The 23,183-nt window shown below is 39.5% G+C and overlaps 5 protein-coding genes and 1 non-coding gene across 8 annotated transcripts; 1 reads left to right on the top strand and 5 right to left on the bottom strand.

Moving 5' to 3' along the window:
• The first annotated feature begins 2,850 nt into the window (after window positions 1–2,850).
• On the top strand, window positions 2,851–5,194 carry HCF106 (Bacterial sec-independent translocation protein mttA/Hcf106). Its single transcript, XM_021971360.2, has 6 exons — window positions 2,851–3,179; window positions 3,268–3,389; window positions 3,740–3,799; window positions 3,883–4,177; window positions 4,605–4,751; window positions 4,849–5,194. Exons 1-6 carry the CDS (start codon window positions 2,948–2,950, stop codon window positions 4,908–4,910), a joined length of 918 nt encoding a protein of 305 aa, XP_021827052.2. The 5' UTR covers window positions 2,851–2,947; the 3' UTR covers window positions 4,911–5,194.
• A 52-nt stretch (window positions 5,195–5,246) lies between these two features.
• On the bottom strand, window positions 5,247–11,347 carry EMB1691 (Methyltransferase MT-A70 family protein). 2 transcript variants are annotated; one of them, XM_021971358.2, is made up of 7 exons: window positions 11,087–11,347; window positions 7,771–10,487; window positions 7,390–7,473; window positions 7,151–7,255; window positions 6,958–7,066; window positions 6,266–6,417; window positions 5,247–5,773 (listed from the first exon to the last, which is right to left on the bottom strand). In XM_021971358.2, the coding sequence occupies exons 2-7, from the start codon at window positions 10,471–10,473 to the stop codon at window positions 5,333–5,335; spliced, it is 3,594 nt and encodes a 1,197-aa protein (XP_021827050.1). In that variant the 5' UTR covers window positions 10,474–10,487; window positions 11,087–11,347; the 3' UTR covers window positions 5,247–5,332. The 2 variants fall into 2 exon arrangements, with proteins under 2 accessions (XP_021827050.1, XP_021827051.1); XM_021971359.2 differs by having other exon boundaries at window positions 7,771–10,587.
• Window positions 11,348–12,292: 945 nt separating this feature from the next.
• PEL3 (HXXXD-type acyl-transferase family protein) lies at window positions 12,293–14,565 on the bottom strand. Its single transcript, XM_021971205.2, has 2 exons — window positions 13,885–14,565; window positions 12,293–13,423 (listed from the first exon to the last, which is right to left on the bottom strand). The coding sequence occupies exons 1-2, from the start codon at window positions 14,332–14,334 to the stop codon at window positions 12,539–12,541; spliced, it is 1,335 nt and encodes a 444-aa protein (XP_021826897.1). The 5' UTR covers window positions 14,335–14,565; the 3' UTR covers window positions 12,293–12,538.
• Window positions 14,566–18,077: 3,512 nt separating this feature from the next.
• Window positions 18,078–19,767, bottom strand: LOC110767689 (transmembrane protein, putative (DUF677)). 2 transcript variants are annotated; one of them, XM_021971307.2, is made up of 3 exons: window positions 19,609–19,767; window positions 19,423–19,513; window positions 18,078–19,278 (listed from the first exon to the last, which is right to left on the bottom strand). In XM_021971307.2, exons 2-3 carry the CDS (start codon window positions 19,469–19,471, stop codon window positions 18,257–18,259), a joined length of 1,071 nt encoding a protein of 356 aa, XP_021826999.2. In that variant the 5' UTR covers window positions 19,472–19,513; window positions 19,609–19,767; the 3' UTR covers window positions 18,078–18,256. The 2 variants fall into 2 exon arrangements, with proteins under 2 accessions (XP_021826999.2, XP_021827000.2); XM_021971308.2 differs by having other exon boundaries at window positions 19,423–19,501; window positions 19,609–19,740.
• A 677-nt stretch (window positions 19,768–20,444) lies between these two features.
• On the bottom strand, window positions 20,445–21,561 carry LOC110767690 (Calcium-dependent lipid-binding (CaLB domain) family protein). The gene has a single exon (XM_021971309.2). It carries the CDS (start codon window positions 21,488–21,490, stop codon window positions 20,633–20,635), a length of 858 nt encoding a protein of 285 aa, XP_021827001.2. The 5' UTR covers window positions 21,491–21,561; the 3' UTR covers window positions 20,445–20,632.
• A 1,436-nt stretch (window positions 21,562–22,997) lies between these two features.
• Window positions 22,998–23,081, bottom strand: TRNAL-CAA (transfer RNA leucine (anticodon CAA)). Its single transcript has one exon. It is a non-coding gene; the product is annotated as a tRNA-Leu (tRNA).
• Window positions 23,082–23,183: the final 102 nt, after the last annotated feature.

Consider the following 23,183-nt stretch of genomic DNA (forward strand, 5'->3'; position numbering starts at 1 on the left):
ATTCATTAACTCCTCCTCCTCCTAAATCATCTCTTTCTTTCTCTTTCTGCGGAGTTGGGGCCCACTCCCTTTTTTATTTTTTTTAAAATTTTCCTCCAATAAAATCCCATCTTCGCATTATTTCTTTTATTTTTTTTTATGAATATTTATTAACCAGCAAAAAAAGGGCACGTGGGCTTGCCACTTGATGCATTATTCTAAGGGATGTATTTTATGATGTATTTTCTTATTGAAATACATCACAAAACATGTATGCATAAGCATGCGATTAAACAAATACCAATCTGTATTGTTCTAGATCCAGCAAAAATCTATGCAATATTTGTGTGTTTTCTGAGGTACGCAAGATAACAAAGACTTATTTAAATGTACATAACAAAATTTATTTAAGAAGGAAAAAAATAATTTATGACGAACGCATAATATGCAACAGGCCTACTTTTCTCTATTATAATTGTTTTTAGGACTTTTTACAAATAGATCCATTCTAACATGACATTAATTGTATTCTATGTATTTTCCGTTTCCCATAAATAAATACGACTCAATTATTAATTGTATTGAAGTAGCTTAATGTGGCCATGGGTTTCGCAAAAAATGATTAAATTTGCGCAAGTTGAGGATAATTGTATAAGTGATTGGACAACAAAAAAATTGGCCAGCTGTCTTCTCTCTCTCTCTCTCTCTCTGTGATTCGGTAATTATTTAATAACTTTTTAAGTCAAACACCCAATTAGTTAGTTAGTTAATAATAATTAACAAAAATTTATCATTTCGTAATAAAAATGATTTATTATTTACAGGGGTCGTTGTAAACTTTTAAGATCCACAGGGGTCGTTCGTTGTAACTTTATAAAAGAGTAGCTAGAAAATATAAGATGACATAATTGTCCTTTGGTTCTGTTCTAATTTACCGCGTCGCACCAATGTTAATAATGACGTGGTGATTTTTAATGCCAAAAAGAAAAAAGCAAACTTACTGGCGGCGTTGTGTGACCGCGTGAGATACTCGTGATTTGTAATATTCTGATTTTTACGTTACGCGCGTCCCGCGCGCCTCTCGTGACCGCATTTGTGTTGCGGGTCCCACCTCCCAACGAAAACGTAAAGAAAGGCCAGACATGTAAATTAGAGAAACTTTGAGGGTAAAATAGCAAAATCCTTAATTTTAAATTCTATTATTATTATTATTATTTTGCAATTTCTTGTTACTTCAATTTTTATTTAAATACAAATGCTAATTTAAATTACAAAAAGCACCACACACTATTAAAGTATCACGGAGGGTCGGACTTAAAAACAAATTCATGCCCTTTTTTTTATTGAGCTAGATCCTATTGACTGTTACTTCAAATTTTATAACGTCGAGAAAAAACTTTTGTCGAAGATGTCCACGTGCGGCCCATCCACTTTTGGTTTTTTTTTTTTCTTTCCGTATTATGGGTTTTAGTGGGCACCCCTCGTGCGTAAGATAGTGACACTCACACACTAAATAAAACTTGCACGGGTGGTGCTCTTCATCTTTCTCTCTCTTTGGTGGTCGCTTGGTCTCAGCCATCATCATCTCTCCATCCAAATCCAATTCATCCTTTTGCTTTCTGAAAATGATATCTCAACCCAACAAAAACACCTTTTTTATCCTTTGCTGGTGGTGGTGGCCTCATCACTCTGCTCTGCATGTTAAAAATTTAGAGCCTACTTTTTTAATTTTATTTTCTCACCTCTCTCACCTCTCTCACCTTATCCCAAACTTTTATGGTCAAAACTCAAAGTGTGTGTTTTTACTTTTTACTGTTGAATATTTTATATTAAATGCGATCATGTTACCTAGTCACCTACCATTTTTATATTCAGATTCTGTTAATGTCACAGTCAGACAAATTATTCTTGGCTTCTAAACCCTTTTTGTGGAAATGTGTGGGATTATAATTATACAGTTGAAAATAATTATGATGGTTTCACTTTCTATACACTTTCTCAGTTCACCTCTGGTACTGGTATTATTACAACAAGCAATGCAAAAAGTTAAAAAGTTTGCATACCAATTATATCCTAAAGCCTATTATATATCAACACTCACTCATATCCCATTTTCATCAAAACAGTGAGAGGTTCTAACTTCTGTGAATATGATAATTCAATTTTTTCCTAGATCCACCCATGTAACTAACCAATATTGAATGCAACTAGGGGTCCACTAGGAGGTGCAAATGCAATGCAACTACTGGATATTTCAGAAATTGATCCTCTCTCTCTCTCTCTCATGGGGTGGCTAGGTGTGGCTAATGGTCCTACAAGGCAAAAGCTAAACCAGCACACCACATGTTCAACTTATCAAGTAGGTGGGGGTTGATCTAGCAAATTTTAATATACAAACACATGCACATTTTATACACATATAGCAGATTTAATTCAAGATCCTCCTTTATATCCCTTTGGAATTCCCTTATCAGAATCATTGCCCAAGGGGGCAACAACAGTTGAATGAAAAGGCTTTTTCTTTTTCATCACAGCCACATCATGGTAGGTTGGTTATTATTATTATTATTATTATTATCAAGAATTCAAGATCATATATTGCTTTTTGGAGTTTGGATGAAGGGTTTGCATGATTTTTTTTGGGATTTTTAATACATCAATTATTTGACCCCAAAACAAGAACATACCAACAACATTTGGAGCCCAATTGTCACATCATTATTGGGCTGACTGGTTATTGAACTTTGTAGCAAAGACAAGTGTTAAAATTGACTAACAAAGATATATAAAGCCCCATCCTTTGAAATGATTTACTATATTTGATCCTTTTCAATTGGGCTACAAAGCCCAGGTTGAGGCTTACCCAGATATGCTCGAAATCTGAAAACACATCTAATGCTTCTGGTTGTTATAATTTTGGACTCTGACCAGAACTCATGAATCGGAAAATATCAAAATTCTTGAATTGATGGTCATGGCCTCGGCTATTGCTGCTGCTACATTTGTGTGTTCACCAGCATCAGCTCCCAGAGGCACAAAATCAGCCATATACAACCCGTCTTCTTCGCTGGTATCACGCCCCCAAAACCCAAAATTTCGACTTTGTTCTGTGTTTCCTCCACTGGGTCTCAGTCCTTTCTCACCATGGAGTGGCTTGAAGCATCTGGGTATCTCATTCACGCCGAAATCTTTAAAATTAGGTACATTTTATCATTCGCGTTGCTCGTGTTTTCTTTATTTGTTTGCTGTCTTTAGTCATTTCAGCTCATTCGTGATTTGTTGGTGCAGAGAGGAAGGGAAGGCATAAGGGTATGGTGGTTTATGCATCTCTGTTTGGGGTTGGAGCTCCTGAGGCTCTGGTTATTGGGGTAGTGGCTTTGTTGGTTTTTGGTCCCAAAGGTCTTGCTGAGGTGAGTGGCATGTTATGTATAGCTGGACGTTTTGATCTCAAGTTCAAGTTCTTGTGTGAGAGTGCTTGCTTGTCTTTTGTTAACATCATCAGGATAGCTGGACTTAATTTCTCATATGGATGCCTGTGTTCTCTCAGTTTGAACTTTTAAGTAGTAAGGTTAAATTCTACGAACTAAGTAAATTTGGTTGGTATATGAACCCCTCACAGAATTGTTGTTGGCTAAAACTCAATGATAGAAGTAATGATGGCCTTGGGAGCTTAGGATTTTAAGCTTTAGAAAGAAAATAATAATCTTTGTTGCTTAACTGATCTTTTGGCATCCCAGAGTAACAATTTATCTACATGCAGGTTGCTCGGAATTTAGGAAAGACTTTGCGTGCTTTTCAACCCACCATTAGAGAACTTCAGGTGAGTAATATTAACTTTCTTTCACATGTATATTTATGGTCTTGTGAGAAGGCTATCAATGTTGCATGTACATCTGCGTGTAGGACGTTTCTAGGGAATTCAAGAGCACCCTTGAAAAGGAGATTGGTCTTGATGACATTTCACCTTCAGCAATAGACACATACAATGCCAACAAAATGGCCACTACTTCAACCCCTTCATCAGCTGCCACGGCTGCAACCCCATCATCAGCTGCCACAACTTCAACTCCTTCATCAACTGCCACGGCTGCAACCCCTTCATCAGATGCAACTACTTCAACCCCTGCATCAGATGCCACTACTTCAACCCCTACATCAACTGCCACGACTGGAGATGCAGAAACCACGGCCGAACCCAGTAAGTGATTAAATGTAGAAACCACGACTGGAGATGCCAGTAACCGTTACATTTATCTTTGACTTCCTTTTTTATTTATTGAAAGAAGCTCTTGTATATGTGATTACTGGTTAATCATTCTGACACATTATGGAAGTTTTTAGAATATGAATGAATACTAGAAAAGAACACAAATAGGAGTAACCAGGCGTTGGGAAATTTTGAGCCAGTTCTAATCTATATCTCCCATACATCTTTCATATGGGTAACACCTGCTTCTTACAGAGAAAAATGTTCGCTATTTATGTAGTCATTATTTTTAACTGAATCATGTTGTGGCTGTGGCTGTTTGATTCAATGTATGAATATACAGATCATAACCTTGCGCCCCATGAGATAGTTTCTGTGCCATTTTAAGAAATCTCAAACTGTCAATTGTCTGGTGCAGATGGGGCTCCGTCACCAAGCAGAGCATACACCAGCGAAGAGTACCTAAAAATCACAGAGGAGCAGCTAAAAGCAGCTGCTGCCCAAAATCAGGGGCAGACATCTACAACAGTGGAAAGTCAACTTGAACCTCAAACTCCATCTCAAGGTTAGTCGTCCTTAAATCAAACCCACTCGCTCTCTCCCTCCCTCCGTCTTTGATGATCTCACATTTGATGATGTTGTATGCGTACATTTGGTAACAGCTACTGTTGAAGAAACTGCTGCTAGAACTCCTTCGACTCAACAACCTCAAAGTGAGGCATAAGACCTAGCACATTAAAATGGATAGAAGGATCCCTGCCCATTGAATGTCAAAATTGAGATATGACGCCTGACAAGGATGAATGAAGCCGAGAAATCCCAATTATATTGTTCCTTCACAATTTTTGTCAACGACACTAGAGAAGTCCTTAGAATTTCTGTATAATTAAGATTACAATGACCTGGGGATGTCTGTGATCTCATCAGAGTTTGATTTTGACCAATACTGATGCAGATATGCCATATATTTTTAGATAATGACATTCTGGTTTTTCTTTTCTGGTTTTACCAATGGCCTTCTTCAACTTCAAATTTGATGATAAAGCTATGTCACGATGCATGCACAAGAACAGCGCATTTTCTTTCCATTTGTATAAGAGGGAAAAAGAATTACAAGAGCAAAAACTTCAAATACTGAACATTTTGTTACAACAAATTCATGTGTCTGTGTGACTCGAAATCTATAAAGTCTCCATTTGCCTGTCCACTGTACCCATACATATCAAAAACCTTATCATCTGAAGGCAGATTGTTGCCCTCTCGCCCTTTAAAACCCTCCAATTGTGAAGCCCAAGGAGCTGGCGTTGAGGGATTGGAACTTGAAGACTCTTGGTTAATACTTAGACCAGTTGGATTTTGTGGTGAATTTCCAGCCGGCCTTCTGTTGGAGGAATTTGCCGTGGTCAGAGAAATGGATGCTGAATTCTGCTGCTGCAGTTGCTGCTGGTTTTTCATTGGCGACTTGGGCCGAAGGGCCTCTATGTCGGGGGTTGTCACAACAAGATGAGGTGCCTCTGGAGGTGGATTTCGTCCACCCCCTCCTTGCCAAACTTTCCCATCCTTGTCAGCAAAGTTCCTGAGATAGGCCTGGACATCACCCGTATTCAGTCAGAAAAGCAACGGAGAAATCAAGAAACCAATTTTATGTTTGAAAAAAGGGAACAAGATTGATGCAGTGGTATAATTAACTGTTTCTAAACCTACTTTCTGGGCATGTATGGATAAATGATTAGTTAATTAAACAGTGAGCACCAAGAGAAGTCAATCCCAATGAATAACTCATGATTTGACAATAGCGTGTTAGGTTTGATGTCATTTATCAGCCTGTTTCTCTGCCATTTTGCTGCTTCCCTCTCTAAAGAATTAATTTCTATTTTAAAAAATAGAAACAAAAAACACCAATTTCATCCCAATTATCCTCTAATCACTAGGAGTTTTTCAGTTATCATATTCAAATCCACCAAACTCAATGGTTAAGCCTAAATGATCAGCCACTTGCAAAACAGAGGAGCTCGTACACTCAACGACTGTGGTTCTGTACTTTCAGTTATAAAAGGAATTTGAGCTAAGTTCTTTTACCTCGGCATTGAAATTTGATGAGGATAGTCCTTTTCCAGCAGTCAGCCAACCAGACCGAATATTGTGGTCTTCGCCAAAGAGTTCAAGCCTCCTGCGGCCAAGGGCAAAGTGCTCAATAATCCTGTACATATCCTCAGGCTTTTGGGTTGAACCTGCAATTCCAACGGCATCATATAGCATAATCAGTGCTCATTTAATTGATCCAGATGCAAATGAAACAGTATTATAGGGTAGTTTTGGAACTGAGCATAATGTATGATAATATCTTTTTTTTCTCCCTCATTCCTCATTTTGTTGATTGTACAAGGATAAGATTCTGCTTTATATGTGTTTACAGCTAAAGCAAAATTTTGCTACACAGATGATTCTGTCACAATTTATGCATGCCATTACTATTTTGACAAAACCGGCTTAATCTCTAAAACATATCAGAAATAACAAGAAAAACATATTCATCATGAACAGGGATAAACAGCTGCTAAAAATGATGAGTAAACTTATTTTGCTTATAAAAAAATTGAAACAGCTTGTGTTTTGTTTTCAAAAACAGTAACAATAAAACGTCTAATCTCGTTTTAAACACAAGAGCAAGAGCAAACTCTATCTCGCAACCAGCTCACAACACATCATGACACCTGACTACAGAAACATTACACCACTGCAAATCAAGGGTTATTGATACAGTTACTAACCGTATGGGGGTTCCTCAGCTATTATAACATCGGTATCAATGTTGGCGTGGATTATATGGCCATCAGTGCTGCGACGAACAGTGCCTTTTATTCCCATCAAGCAATGTTCCTTCATTGTATTGGGAACATAACAAATCATTTATAAAATCAAAGAATTTTAATTGGGGGGGAGAGATAGAAAAATTACACCAACCTTTGAGTGCTGAAACAAAGTATGAGCATCATGCCGTAAACCAGGAGTCGCATTAGTTTTGTTCGTCTTCACCCAACATATATCTTCGCACCTACGAAATCCCCACTGCAGGATCACATTGATTAGATGTAGATAAGCACAATTTGTTTATGCAAACATATTATCCAAGATCAAATTACAGAAATAAAGGTAACCACAAGTTGTGTTTATAATCTAATCCAGAGGTCCTGGTTAAACACCTTTTTTAGACATTGACGGCCCTGCTCAAGACCCATGCCATCGCCCACCCAAAGGAAAATGAAAGAAGGTGTGTCTGCTATTGCCTGTGAGCACAGAGGACAAAAGTTCAATTATTGAGCGAAAGGTGAGAGGAAGCATGTAAAGACAAAAACTATACGGCATATGAATTATGTCTAATACAATAAGCACATAAAAATGCATTTTATGTTTAGTGATACAAGACTACTATTATTATCATACGAAACACCTATTAATATAACTGCTTTATTATTTGCCACTGTGAAGTTGAGAGATGAAAAGTAACTTAGCAGCTGACATATAGATGCCTATATCTAGTCTTCTTTTTCAAAGGAGAAAACAATTATTTGCATCCAGATTACCTCAATCTTAAGATTCATTATTTCTTCAAACGTCCAGTACTCCGTATGGTCAGCAACACCAGGAGCACGATGAACATATTCCTCCCAAGGTGGATCCACAAGAATGACATCAAACTTGGTTCCAAAGAACTCTGGGGATAGCTCAAACTCTTTCAGGTCACATTTGTAATACATGGGATGTGAAGCAGCTTTAGCCACAATCTCATCCTTTTTCTGTATAAGCTCCCTAAGCTTGGGGTAGTCCTCCACAACATTTGTAAGCTCTAGCTCCCTGATGAAATTCTGGGGTCGCATACCAGTATCGACAAAATTTTGAGAGTAATCATTCTGCTCTCCTCTAGAAGGAGCTTTACCAGGAGGTCCACTACTTTTATGAGGAACCCAGCCACCTGGATTTTTATCACCCAGAGTTCCTCGTCCCATTGGTCCAGCAGCATTAAAACCAGGGCCGGATATGCTTGGAGGAACTCCTCTTCCATGGCCAGATTGGTTAAAAAACATGGCAGCATTTGTCGGAGTCCCCATATTAGGAGGAAATCTCGGACCTGACGATCCAGGAGAGACCGAGGAGAGACCAGGTGGGACAGCTAACATATTCATGTCAACTCCCCGAGCACCAGGCCACACGGGAGGAGGAAATGGTGGAATGAAGACACCAGGGTTCATTGGTGGACCTGGAGCAGGTGACATGCTAGGTGTAAGTGGCTGCATGGGTCCAGGTGGAGGCATTCCAAGAGGTCCAAATGGCGATCCCATTATTGGAAGTGGGATTCCTACCTGTTGGCTGTCTCTTCCAGTAAGCCTACCCCTTCCTCCTCTGCCAACTCTACCCCCTTTTACTCCTTGCGGAGCATTCCTATTAAAAGGTCCTGGCTCCGAATTTCCATATGGAGGCTGTGAACCACCACCGGAACTTTGGCCACCAGCACCACGCCCAGGCATAGAACCTTTCTGTCCTCTTCCCTTCCCTCCATGGGAATCAAAGTCCTCCCTCCAAGAATTCTGATCTCGCAAGGAGGTAATATCATCTGTATATCTTTCCTTTGAATCTTCCCTTGGTGGTCCAGATCCATGCATATCACTCCTTCTTGTCCTGTCATCCTGCATATATGCCCACTCTTCATCACTTGGTGCTGATTTCCCATCAGATTGCTGACCCACTTCTGTTCTCCTAGCAAAGTTGGATGCTGATTCTGCTCTTCCATAATCTATAGGCTTAGTTTGGATCTCGATCACATCATAATTTTCATTTGAAATTCCAAAATTAGATGAGGTTTTCACAGCTTCGCCTCGGCTTCCATCTTTCCTATTACCAGACCGACCGTGTGGTCTTTCATTATCGGCCCTCTCACGACCGTGTCTAGGCAGCTCCCACTCCCTACCATGATCATAAATGATATCCCCATTCTTAGAATCTTTTTCATTACTGCTAGGTTGCCTTCTTTTCCAGTTCTCTTTGGAACCTTCCCGGTCCCTATTCCTGTCACTCCAGCTATCATCTCTGCCTTTAGGTCGATCATCCCTATAACCATCTTTTTCCAGTTCCTTCCGCTTGAGATTAAAATTTCTGTCATAATCCATCTCAAAGTATTCTGAATCCTGATAACGCCTCCCACTCCTCTCAGGTGTTCTCGACCTGGTGGTACTTCCTACTTCTCTAGCACCCTTCTCTTTCGTCCCCACATTTGATTCTTCATCAGCATTCAAAGACCTCTCCCTGCTTTCGGCAACATCCCGACCAGTGGGAGTTTTCTGCTGTCTATGCTTTTCAGTTTTCTCCCTGCCTGATCTGTCTTCACGAGAGGCAGGACTAGCCCTATTATCTTCTTCAAGTGTTTCTGGCCTACTTTTACCCTTACTCTTCTCCCCATCAGCTTTTCTCTCTTCTCTGTTGTTAGATTTGGTACCCCTGTCACTGTTTGAATCTAAACCCTTGATTTTACTCTCGCTGGGTTCATTTCTCACAGAGACACTTTTCTCCTTAGAACTCTCATACTTAGGATCAGAAGGCTTACTGCTTCTTGAATCAGATCTTTCATGATGACTTTCTTCTGCTTTCCTTCCACCATCTGATTCATCCCATCTTCTTCTCGAGTTCCTCACCTGTTCAGAAGATCCATGAGTCTTCTCTCGGCTGCTTTCCTTCTTTTCTGAATGCCTGGAATCTCTTTCCAGTGTCTTTTCAAGCTCTCCATCATGGGACCTTTCTTCTTTGCTCTTACTTTTACTCTGAGAATTCTCATGCTGTGTTAGCTTTGAGCTCATTTTCCTTCGATCATTTTCTTCCCCTCGAATTGGTCCTCTACCCCCCAATTTATCTCCACCATCTTGCTTGTTCTCTAATTCCCCATCCTGATACCAACTGCTTAACTTTTCCAAACTGCTCTCTTCTTGTTTTTTCTTCATCTGCTTAGAACGTGACTCTTTTCTTGAGTCATAATCCTCTTCATCACTATCTGCATTGCTAGAGCCACCAGATCTTTTTCGGCCCTCACTTCTGTCCCCATAATTTCTTCTTCTGCCACTGCTATCTTGTGCTCCTGTGTCTTCTCCATTACCAGATTTTCTTGATCTGCTCGACCTGTGCTTCCTTTTATCACTGCCCTCCCACTCTTCATCTTCTCCGGCCCTATCACTCTTCAAATTTGAGCTATCCTCTACTTCTCGTTTCACATGACTCCGACTACGTTCAGGAGAGTCCATCCAAATCCTAAGGCCTTCAAATTAAAAAAACACAATAATTATTATCATTTCTGATTTACTTGATGTGCTTATTACATCAGGAGCAGATACTGGAAAGCCTACGACCAAATGATCCTGGATCCAGATTTAGAACAGAATAGCAAGAGAAGTCAATGAATCCATTAAAAATAAAAGAACAGAGTTTCAGATGAACAACTATTAACCCTTAGCCCAATTCAAGTAGCTTGACCAGCATTTTAACTGAAATACCATCAAGCCAATTCAAGCTTTTTTTGGTAATAACAAAGTAATTAAAAGCAAATTTAAAGAAAGACCTCAGAGAAGAACAGAAAACCCAATCCATTTTAGCATAAACACACTATGAACCATGAATCCAACTTGAAAAGCTTCTAATTCCAAGTGTTTAGCATAATACAACAACACGACGAAGATAAAATTGCAAGCTCAGACCATAAATTCAAAGGCAACCAATCCACCTAAAACCCTAAAGACCCTGGGGTTTGACGCTGACATTGTAATCCGATACCATAAATGCCCGAATATCACACATGGAAGAAACTAGGAAATCAGAATACCAAATTTCTAAATTCCCTTAAAGCTGAATCTAACTTACCCGAGAAAAAGTCCGCCCACCTTTGAGTCTCAACTGCGATTGCAAATTTGAAAGCGTATAAAGGCTCTCAGACGTATGCTTATATTACTACAAAGCAAAGCCCTAAACTCAAATTGTCGGATTTGGGACGAAGGCAATGATACGCTGGTGGTGGTGGTGTAGTGTGAGTGCGCGATGCGAAAAGAGACTCTGGATTCTTCTGTAAGCCCTAAACTCCGGTTCGACCGCTATTTTACCACCCAATCGCCTACTGTGAAAGATTAGTGTTAATTAGAGATACTAGTTGCAATCTATGATCTAATAATAATTCACTAATTTTTTATTATAATTAAAATTTTAAACATTTCCAATTTAATTTAATTTTCGTAGTAGTATTATTCATTTGTTTGTCATTATTTTATGTTAATCTCGTCTTATGTTTGTAATATATTTAATTGGTACATGTAATATATATTTTTGGTCATATTGTATTATTGGTACATGTAATATTATTATTACCTTTTTTCTATTAAAAAAATTATTGTTATTACATGTACAATCCAATAGTAGCTGCCTTTAATACTTCACGGGTAGACAGCTACCCCTTTGGTGGGACTTCAAATATTTTCATTTTTGCATTTTGGTTTTTTATCATTTGTAAATACGGGTAGGAATTGTCTACCTACCCCGCATGTTTGGTGAGACAAGGTTATGAATTTGAGTTCTAGGATCTGTGTTGTATGTAAGAATTTAGTATATTATCATTTAATAAAAAAAAGCGCATTAGGTACATTAGAGAGCTCTCATTAATAAAATACAAGACATTGTTTCTGAAGTTAAAATAGCAAAATACTTCAAAGGAAGTTTGATCATATTGGAAAACTGGAGTGTTGGATTGGATTAAAGCCCACAGAAATTTCCAATTGGATGAAAATGAATTCAAGAGTTTACATGAATAACTACTAAGTGATTTTATGAATCAACTCAACTATTTCAATGAAATTAAATTATTACATTTGTTGATGTTTAGTTAACTCATTATACACACAAGTCTTGATTTATTAAATTGCATAACAATTTAACATATCGTGTCTTATAAATCTCATCATTACAAGAGACTTATAAAATCAATCTAAGCCGAGCTACCAAATGAGAAATACAACAGTGAAAAATACCGACCCAATAAAATTAAGATGAGATTCACACACCAAACATTCATAAAAAAAATATGAAAATAACATAACCCATCATTAATTTCCAAGTCCAAGCACAACCCTTTAACAATTATATATGCTGCTGCAAGCAAAGTCTGCACTGCATCCAACCCAGATTAAAGAAACAAAGCATATGGCTTGCTACAATTGGTTCGTGTATGCGACTCCAGTGATTATTATTAAGCATGCCCCAACTAAAATCACACGCCAAACCAATTTAATTAGCTCCATTAATCTCCATCTTCCACCTTAAACTTAACTAGTTGCCAATCAGAACAAAGCTCTCGTCTTTCTCCAGCTTCTCCATAGTCGGAGCCTCCAAGCTAATCTCCACATCAATGCTTCTCCCACCGCTCTTCCCCTGGTACAAATACACCATCCCATCAAACCTATTGTTCGACCCGCTTCTCACCCCCTCCGGTTTTCCCCATCCGAAATCCACCTCATAAACCCTAAACCTCGGCGAGCTCCCCACCGCCACGCAGTTCACTCCCGCGTCCTTGAACTCGAAAATCTTCGGCGAGCTCTCCCACTCCTTGTTGCGCTCGTCAATGGCTTTCGAGTTGTGCGCTTCGATCACCTTCTGGATCATCGAAGCTCCGAACTCCGGCGGGTTCGCCGACAGCAACCCGGCTGCCGTCACAGTGAAGATCGCCTGAATTAGGTTCCCGAAGTATGTATCGGGCATGGGCGGGTCGACCCGTTTTCGGCAGTCCGCGAAGACGGTGAAGACCGTGTAGTCTTCGGGTTTCAGGTGGCGCGCCTTGGTGACGTGGCGCCAGATGTGGACGGAGAGGGATTGGAATGTGGAGAATGGTTTTGAGCCGTCCGATGGTGCCTTTGCGTTGACTGTTGACTTGATATTGTCGATGGCTGCTTCCGAAAACTTGAACACTCTCTCTCTTAGTTTCGGGTCCGCTTTAGCGTTGGACGACGCGTCGCCGTTGGATGGAGGCGGAGAGAGATCGAGCTTCACGCGCGTGTTTCGGGCCTGGGTGCGGTCCAGGAAGGGTTGGGCTGAAATAGATTTTGACCCATTGCAGATCTCCGCCCACGAGCTCATGAAGTGCCACGTGGAGGTACCGTCTAGGATCGCATGGTTGAAGGCGCACCCTATTGCCAATCCATCCTTCAGCTTGGTTAACTGCGTGGCGTGACCCCAAATCCAAATTAGCGGTTAAAAGGGTTCAAATGATGAAAAGGCAAGTGATCCATGGTTCATAATAAACAGTAAAAAAAAAAAGTATCAAACATCATTGATTATTCAAGATAGGAAATAGAACATATACATGAGTTTAGATCTAAAAAAACATAAATGTGGGTTAGGTTAGTTTGTTCGTACCTTTGCGATCAAGTTCGAGTATTGCTTGGATAGAGAGAAAAAATCTCATAAAAATAGGAATCTACAACCAGAACGTCTGCAAAATGGACATGTAAAAGTGTTTTCTTGGGTCCCCTCCACTTTAGACTTACTACTTTAATTAGATTTTGTTGAGCTAAAGATTAATTAGATGCTGTGATTAACCATGTCATTAATGCATTGACTATTTATTGAAGTTAATCAGAGTAGATAGCTAGTATTAATTAATGAGTGATGAATTTTACCTGCAGTGCCAGCAAAGGCCTGTGAATGCCCTCCAAGTTCAAGACCCCATTGTAGGGTATGAAGTCCTTCAAAGCACTGGTGCCTTCCTCAACTGCCAGATCAGCTATGCTGATATCTTCTGATGCAGCCTCCACAACCTCCACACCCTCCATCTCATCACCATACTCAACCCTAAAGACTCCCTCCTCATCCTTCCCAAGCTTCCCAGCCAGCTGATAAAACTCCACCAGAACCACCTCCAAACCCTCCTTCAGCTTCTTCACCATTTCCTCGAACTCAGCCCCCTTGTAAAACAGTAACTTCTGGTTGTAGTAAAAAGCCAGGTAGGGGAGGTCAAATGTGACCAGCTGGCATTCTTTCTTACCTATCTTCTTGTTGGGCTTCACATGGGTTTTGCTAGTGACTTTCACCTTCGAGATTTCCTCCTTCTTCCCCAACTCAGATGCCATGGTTGATGATGTTGATGTTGATCTAACCAGGGAGCTGGCTATGAAGTTAGAAAAGGAAAACTGAAGAAAGTGTGCTGGTTGATAAATGGAATGAGGGTATCAGAGATACTTATAAACAAGTTGCTGGTGTAGTTGGGGTTGCAATTATGGGCTTCACGGTGGAGGTTGGGACCCATAAATGTTTCTCTTTCACTAGGTTTAGGTGTGGAAAGAAGTTCTCATACAACGAAAGAACACTTTTTGCTGTCCTTATTATAATTTATAGGTGAGTCTTTTTGCTAGGTGTGAATTATATATATGCCGGGCAGGGCAGTGGAGGGTTGTGTTGTGTATATTAAGGCATTAATATCAAAGATAAATTTTTATACCTCCAAGTATTTATGTGTTCTGGTTGCATGTATATGTTGAGTGTATTTGTCTCACATTGAAAAGTTAAAGGATCTAGCTTGGGTTTATAAGGAGTTGGGCTATTCCCCATTGTCAATTGGTTTTTGGGGTGGAACCTCAACTTCCTTCATGGTATCAGAGCAAGGCTTTACATGTTGGGCTCAACGACCACACGTGCTCCCACGTGTTAGGCTTAAAAGTTCGCCACACGTGCGGGGGCGTGTTGAGAGTATTTGTCTCACATTGAAAAGTTAAGGGACTTAGCTTGAGTTTATAAGGAGTTGAGCTACTTCCCCATTATCAATTGATTTTGGGGTGGAACCTCAACTTCCTCTAATATATACGTTATTATGTTATAAATATTTACTGAAAATTATGTTAAATTTTTATAACTAAAAATAAAATATAAAGCTGTAAATTAAAGAATAAATTATATTTCTCAAGCTTCAGATTCCAAAGCAAGTGTAGTTTCTATATATTTGAATAAACTATACAAAATCTACGTGATTTTTTAAATTATCACAATAAATAAAATGTAAAATTGAAAAGAACAATGTTGTGGTGCGATAAAGACAATTATGTACTACAAATAAAGTTTTGCTTTTTGGCTTTACCAAAATATATTTGCTTTTTAGAAAATAAAAATATTTATTGAGTCGAGGGATTAATAGTAAAGAAATTCGTAACAAATTATTTCCCACCCAAAACAAGTCTGTTGAAGAATATAAGTCCCACATTGGAAACTTGACTAAATAAAATACAAGAATTATATATATATAAAGCAAAAGGCAAAGAATGGTGAAACATTCAAAACACTAGAAAATGCCCTTAGTTAATGAAAACATTAAGAATTGAAATTATTAATTAAATTAGGATAATATGATAAATTCACACTTTTTCATCTTAAAAAAATTAAAATTAAAAGAAAAATCAAATAATAGATTCTCTTTTAATGGAACACAACTACCCATTATCTTTTTTAATTCTAAAATAAATTTAATTTTTTTTAAAAAGTCTTTGGCAAACACATAAACGCGTGCGAAGAGGCTAGTATAATGAATGGTTCCACTACTAATATACCGAGGCATTTTGTGATAAAATATAACACATACAGAGCTTTGTATGTGGTTAAGTTGGAGACAATATCGGTGTTATTAGTTGTGGGTCGCTAATCCGTCTCTCTGAATTTAACAAAGTAAATGACAAGTGTCTAATGAAACAGGAGAAAAAAGAAAAAATGCTGTCAAAATTAGTTGGACCTATTTATGAAAGGGCCACAGTATTGAACTCTTATACCTAGCTCTTCTAAAATCTTACCAGCCTTCAATTTAATGGGGATGCTCTCAACCGCGGAGGGCTCTGGGACCAATCTAAAATCATATAAAACACTTTAACAAGTCTTTCATAAATTTGTTGCGATCGTTGAGATCTAAGTATGACCATTAATTTGTAACTCCTTTACAGGTACAGGGGTGAGGTTGAAGTTAGTTTTCTGCAAGAAATTTGGGGTCTCTTGCATCAGAAATGACACTATGGTAATTCAAATCAATCATGTTACATCAGAAATGACACCATATGGCTGCAAGTACTAGTAAACTCGCCGTTGTATTACAAAAATTTGAGGCATACAAGGCAAGTGGGTAATTCATAAATTCTCATAAACATGATTAGGCTTTTTATCACAAATGGTCCTTCACGTTTATGAAATTATCACGAATGGTCCTTGAAGTTTTTTTGTGACACTAATAGTTCATAACGTTTAGGTTTTTTATCACAAATGGTCCCTGCCGTTAAAACATTCTGTTAAGTGTGACGTGGATGATAAGTGGAGCCCACCTGTCCAATTACATTGTGACATATGGATAAAAAAATAATTAAATAAATTTTTAATGAAAATTCCTTTTATTTTTCTGCAATTTTTCATCCCGCTTTCTTACTCCGTCTCTCTCTCCCGCAGAAAAATAAATAAATATGGAATTTTCATTAAAAAATTAAAAAATTATTTTTTTATCCACATGTCACAATGTAATTGGACAGGTGGGCTTCACTTATTTTTCACATCACACTTAACAGAATTTATAACGGCAGGGACCATTTGTGATAAAAAGCCCAAACGTTAAGGACTATTAGTGTCACAAAAAATCCTCAAGGACCATTCGTGATAATTTCGTAAATGTGAAGGACCATTTGTGATAAAAAGCCACATGATTAAATAGCCTATATGAACTGCAATTACATCCATCATAGGGTCAGTACAGGCAAACAATCCCAGTCTGGTATATGGCGAGGCGTACTTCTATAACTACATTCCTCCATAAATGATTGATTTATTGTCACACTGTGATTACAAGCCTCTATTTACCTGTACTTCGACAAATCTAAGTCACTCAAATGATTTGACTGCTTAAAACATGACAAGTCTTATTTTATTTAATTTTTATTTTCAAAACCCATTTAAACACTAATTTAACGCCGTTAAGGGTTACAGTGTGTTTTTTTCTCTCTCCCGCGAGCATACTTATCCGGAGAGTGTACTTCTTCTTCTTTCTGTCTTTTTCTTTAATTTTTTTCTTCCTGTTCGTGCTCTCTTCTTCTTCTTTTTGCTTTTTTCATTTGATAGCTATGTGCTTGCTTAGATATAGGAGGACTGCTTTCTGCATCAGCCTTCAGGCACACTGCTTATAAAAATAAAATAAAATAAAATATGACTTGTCATGTTTTAAGCGGTTAGATCATTTAAGTGGTTTAGATTAGTCGAAATGCGGAAAGTCTAAATGCATTAATTGAGTTTAGTGTATGAATCAAATCTAAATCACGGGCAGTTTATGCAATTTAAGAACAAAGAAAGAAATTGAACCTGCTGCGCTGCAGGTCCAGTCGCCTTCGAAGAAATGTGAAAGAAAGGTAGAGTATTTTGTTTGATTTGAGCAAAAAATGTTGACTTGTTTTTATGACTCCCCATTCCCAAGAAAAGTCAAAGCCTTAACTTAACAGTGAATGCTATAAACAGATTCAGTATTACCAGAAGCTATCCCCAACCCAATGACATTGCAAAATATGACAATTCTAGTGCTCGATCAGATCAGAAGAAGCAACCCTAATTAATGAGACTTGCAATTTGCAAACAGATGATGGTTTCTTTTTTCTTATTTAGTTTTGGAAAACAAGATCCAGAAATTTATGTGTGCAACAAATGTTAGTTGGCATTGAATGACCGCCAGCCAGTCCAGCCAGTCCAGCCAGTCCAGCCAGAGCCTAATAGTAAATAGTTCATTACCTATCCAAACCATGCACCGATCCATTTACACGTATATAGACTCTACTTTGGAGGAAATGCATTTTGTGAAACTTGAAAGTGACTAAAGATGAGACTTATAACCCAATAATTTGTCCAATCAAAGGACAATAATTTCTACATTCAACCACCCCCAGCCGCGGGGGCATTCAAAGCTAAGAAAACTTCATCTTTGTAATTACTTCAAATTCTGGCCAGAAATTTGTCATTTTGAGAAGGAATTAGGGTACTATTTATGGGTCATAGTGTGATTTGACCCGGATCCAGAATTTCCTTCACAACTAGATTTCTGGCCCTGTTAATGGTCATGAAACACAAATACAAATGTTCCTCTAGCTCATCGAGCTGCTGCCTAAAGCTACAATCATTTTTCTTCAGGTGGCGAGCCACTTCGCCGCTGGCTTGGCTCCAGTCCTCTCCACGGCCCACCCAAAATTTAACCATGCCATGCATATGCTCTATCTCATCATTCAGCCGAGCCACGAGCCGGCTAACAGTCTCTAGATCTCTATTTAGTATGTAAGTCCCCTTGGTGGCTGCATCGAGCTGAGCAGCCATCCTAGCTAGCCTCCTCTGCGAAGCCAAGTCAAGGGAAGCAGCTATAAAAGCCGGCATCGCCACAACTAGTGCAAGAGCATGCGTGACTACAATTACACTTAACGAAGCCGTTAGCGCGACTAAGAAAATAGCTGAGCCGGCTCTTAATTTGTTTGCGAGCCGGAGCTTGGCTCGAGCCTTGTTGCGAGTTGACTCGAGTCGTTTTAGCAAGTTTGAGCACCCAGCTTGAATGGCTTGAATGCGAATCAGGGACAAGGCAGTGGTTAATTTGGTTAGGCGGGTTAGTGTTTCAGGGGTAGACCTGTCATTTAAGGATTGGAGGCTGGTTTTGATGGAACGGTATTTGACACGTGTACGGTCAATATCTTTTAATAGGAGGCCACATAGGATGGAAGCGTCGGCTGTTTGGGTGAAGTAGTCGGATAAAAGTGTAGGGTGGTTCGGGGCCATGGTTAAGATCCGAGCAACCATGGGTTGGTCCGGATCCAAAAGGTGCTCCGCGAAGAGCCGATAGGATGGGAGCCGAGCTGCGGTAGTTGACTCCATTGGCATGCGCTTGTTGGTCTTGGTTGAGTCTCCATTGGATAACGCCACGACACGTGTCCAGAAGTCGAGGTATGATTCGGTGCGGAAGGCATTAGCGTATTCTTCTGTTACATCCACACTCATTGAAGTAGGCGGTCTGGTGGGCCCGGGTTCTGCACCTAAACAATAAACGAGCCCAACCCAGCCATTACAAGCCCACTTTGCAATAAGATTAACAAACGATAATACGAGCTTGAAATTTTGGACAAAGATAAAAAAATAAAAAAATAAAAAAATAAATAAAGAAAATAAAAATAAATTACCAGTACAGGAAATAAATTTTCGGATGCGTGCACTAATTCTTTTCCCCATTGCAACCTCGTCAACCTGTGAATCTCAATACTGCCAAGAACGCTTGGAAAGAAAAAAGAGAAAGAAAATCAGAGAATATAATTGATGATGCAAAATATAGGAGAATAAGAAAGTGGCATGAATAATTGAACACGAACCTGTGGGTGTATGGATTGAAAGATGAGAGGATGCTTTGCGTCAGTGGACAAAGAATTAAAGAGTTGTAAAAATGAGAGGGCGTTTATATAGATAGAGATAGAGAGCCCAAACAATTCATTTTTGCTGTTGCTTGTAAGAAACATAGATATAAACTTAAACTCCGGGGCTTGTAGTGCACGCGAAGGCTTATAAGAATTGTTAGCAAGTTTAGCCAAGAGCTTTCGTTCCAATCTTAATTCAAATCAGCCTAGGCAACCACACGTGTAGAAAAACTTATTTTGCTATTTCCAGCCAATAATACTATGCTGCGTGAAAGTTTTATCAATCATGTCATAGTGTTATTAATCAAAAATAATAAAATAGTATTGTGTTATTTCTATTTCATGAAAGTTTTATCGTACATGTGGCACCGGCTCCCTGGGCTTCAAATGTGCGGTTGATATCATTTGAGCATGCCAAAGCGGCAACGTATTACTTTCGTGTCTTTTGGTAAAAGAAGAAGAAAAAAGAACAAGTTCCCTGACTTCCACCGCCCGAATATGTTCCTATTCTAAGAATATTCCAGTTTTATTAGCGTGTTGATCACATCACACGGAGTGGGATTATACTTTATTTTTTCAATAATAAATTATATTAATTTCGCAATTTGTTTATTTTTTGCATTCCTATTTCATAAAAGACTTTTCCTTTTCTTTCTGCTTCATCGCATACATGCATGCATATAGCACCTTATCCTGACTCTCAACTTATTCCATCACGCGATTCACTCATGCTTGGCTTATCCTATCTCGCATAATAATAACGCGCACAACTTTTTTCCTATTCAATTTCACAATTTGGCAATTTAAAATAATTATCATTTTTCCTTTTTTTTTTTTTTTAAACATAATTTTTATTTTCAATTTTTCTCAATGTAAAAGAAAAGGACAAATTTCAAAGCCTGGTCCATGTCATGCATGTATGCCACGCTACAATAACCAATAGGATCAAAGTCTCGAACTCTCAAGATGACGACAGAACATCCTAGAAGTCATCCCCATCGTCGTACCCAACATCATCTTCCACCCTCTCCGCCACGTCATCCGCAATTTTGTCCTCCACGTAATCAAAGCCCTCCGCCAATGCGATTCCACCAAGAACCCCCGCCACCGCGCCCACAGCCACTCCTGTACCCATCCCACCAAACTTACTCTTCTTCTCCTCCTGTCCATACCCCGCCTGACCATAACTCGCCTGAGCCGGCTGACCGTACGGTGCTGGAGGCGCATTGTACGGGTATCCAGAAGGTGGGGCCGCGTAGTAATCGCGCGGAGGCGGCGGTGCAGGTGTGGCGTATGGTGCTCCATACGTCGGCGGCTGTGCGGGTGTGCCGTAGGGTGCGCCATACGCCGGCGGCGGAGCAGGATAATCTCGAGATCCCGCTGGTGGGACCCCATAAGGCGAAGGGTAGTACGGTTCCGGGGCACGGTAACGCGGCTCCCTAATCGTAACCTTAACGTCAACCTTGCCCTGGGGCCTGCCAGAGGGTCGCTTGAGCTGCAGAGTGCGGCTGGCGCGCTCGTCGAAGCCCACGTCATCGAGGACTTCGCGGAGCTTGAGCCGGGCGGACCCGATCAGTGGCTTGGTGTCCCGGTCGGATCCGGCGTGCACGACGTCGATGTAGAGCGTGGTATCGCCGTCGACAGGACCCGGTAGAGGGATGGTGAGCGTCTCGTCCCAGTAAGGTGACGTGTCACCCTCCTCGTCGACCCTGGTGGAGCACTTGTTCTTAGGGTCGACCCATACGACGGCGTACGGCTTCACGGGGCCGTTTCGCCAGTTGACGTTCTTGAGGTCGCGAGCGGAGGAGAGCTTGACTTGGACTTCGTGGCCGGACGCCATTAATTGTTCTTTTTTGTTTTGGGTTGGGTCTGGTCAATGCTTTTTGAGTGTGTGCGATTGTGCTTATAACGGGTTATTCGTATATAAAGGTCCAAGGGAAGGAATATTTGTTACCAAAATGCGAAAATACAGTGGTATCCTTGGTAATTGTTTTTAGTAAGGGTTGGTGGGAGGGTATTTGCGTACACGGCAAAGTGAGGATAAGGCTAAAGTGATTATCTGGGGAAGGATTATATTAGGCAGGTAGGAAGCATATATCTGAGGTGGTTTGTACTTTTGGATGCCGATTAATTAAGAGGTCAAGTTGACTGACAATTACACTTGGTGGTTAATTAATTTGGTTGCCTTAATTAGGTCTAGATGCTTCATGCCGCTTCACACACAAATTTAAAGTAAGTAAAGCAGAAACAAGGGATGGGATTTGTTACAAAAGCTTCTGTTTTTTAAACATTATGAAGAGACTGTTGCCAACGAACGAGTGCATAATCGATCGATCGAGTTCAAAGTTTCTGCCTAGAACTCTGTGCCTGCCACCAAGGGAAGCTTCTTCTGTTCAAAGCAACGGGGTAGCGCAGGCACAGGATTGTTACACGTTGACAAAGGGCAAATTTATGCATGGACTATAGTGGATTGTAGCCCAATGGTAAATTTAGAGATGAAAAAAATTAGTGTTAATTTTATAAGTGAAACCCAGGTTAATTAAAAACAGTCCAGCCCTCTCCTTCTCTTTAAAATTGTACCAACATATTAAAAATAGCATGTTCTTTAAATTTGGTAAGATTTCTAGTACTTTTTGCTTAATTTTCAATTTCAATTGTTATTGTTAGCTTTTTATGATTTAGGATTTAGGTGTTAAATTTTGGGGTCTTTTTTCGTATGCAATTTGCTAGGATTTTATTGATGACTCGTCCTTTTTCTGTTTTAATCCATTCATTACTTGAACTTTGCTTTTATAGTCTAGTTGTCTTTTGGGTTTGTTGAATATTTGTAGCTTGTGATTGTGCAATTGTAGATCTATATGACTACACTCTCGACTTCTATGTGTCCTCCCATAAAATTAAAAAATTGTTAATTGAAGAATAGTTGCTACCACTCATTTCCTTTGCATATATTTTTTAATAATAAAAAATACCTATAGCCTATGGCAAATTGACCATGTAAACCTGTTTTTAAGAAGAATAAAAAAAGGGTAATATACCCACCCCTATAAAATTTCCTGAGTCGGCCCTCGCCGGTTGAGGTTCGTTACCCATCACAGTTTCCCAAATGAAAGATGAGAAGTCCAGCAATGGGTCCTACCTACCTCAGTTGTTGTTCCTGTTTTCTGCACCAGAAGAAGCTTGTCTAAGTTTTGTGGGGGTTATTAGAAAGTTAGCTGGGTCAACAAACTATTTCTGATAGAGAAATATACGAGAGTGTGCTTGGATTTATTGGATACACTTTACACAGCCTTTAAAAAATAAAAAATTAAAAAAAAAAAAAGTTCGAGAAAATGTACATGCCAAAATGTCAGAAGTGGGATTTGAACCCACGCCCTCGTTAGAGGACCAGAACTTGAGTCTGGCGCCTTAGACCACTCGGCCATCCTGACGTTGTTGTTGAATTACACGTACAAAACCTATATAACGCGAGACGATGAAATTTGTCAATAATTAACGCCCTGTCTTTAATGAAACGAGGATAAAATAAAGAG

The sequence above is a fragment of the Prunus avium genome, chromosome 2, assembly GCF_965620075.1.
Source record: "Prunus avium chromosome 2, drPruAviu1.hap1.1, whole genome shotgun sequence".
Classification (NCBI taxonomy): Eukaryota; Viridiplantae; Streptophyta; class Magnoliopsida; order Rosales; family Rosaceae; genus Prunus; species Prunus avium.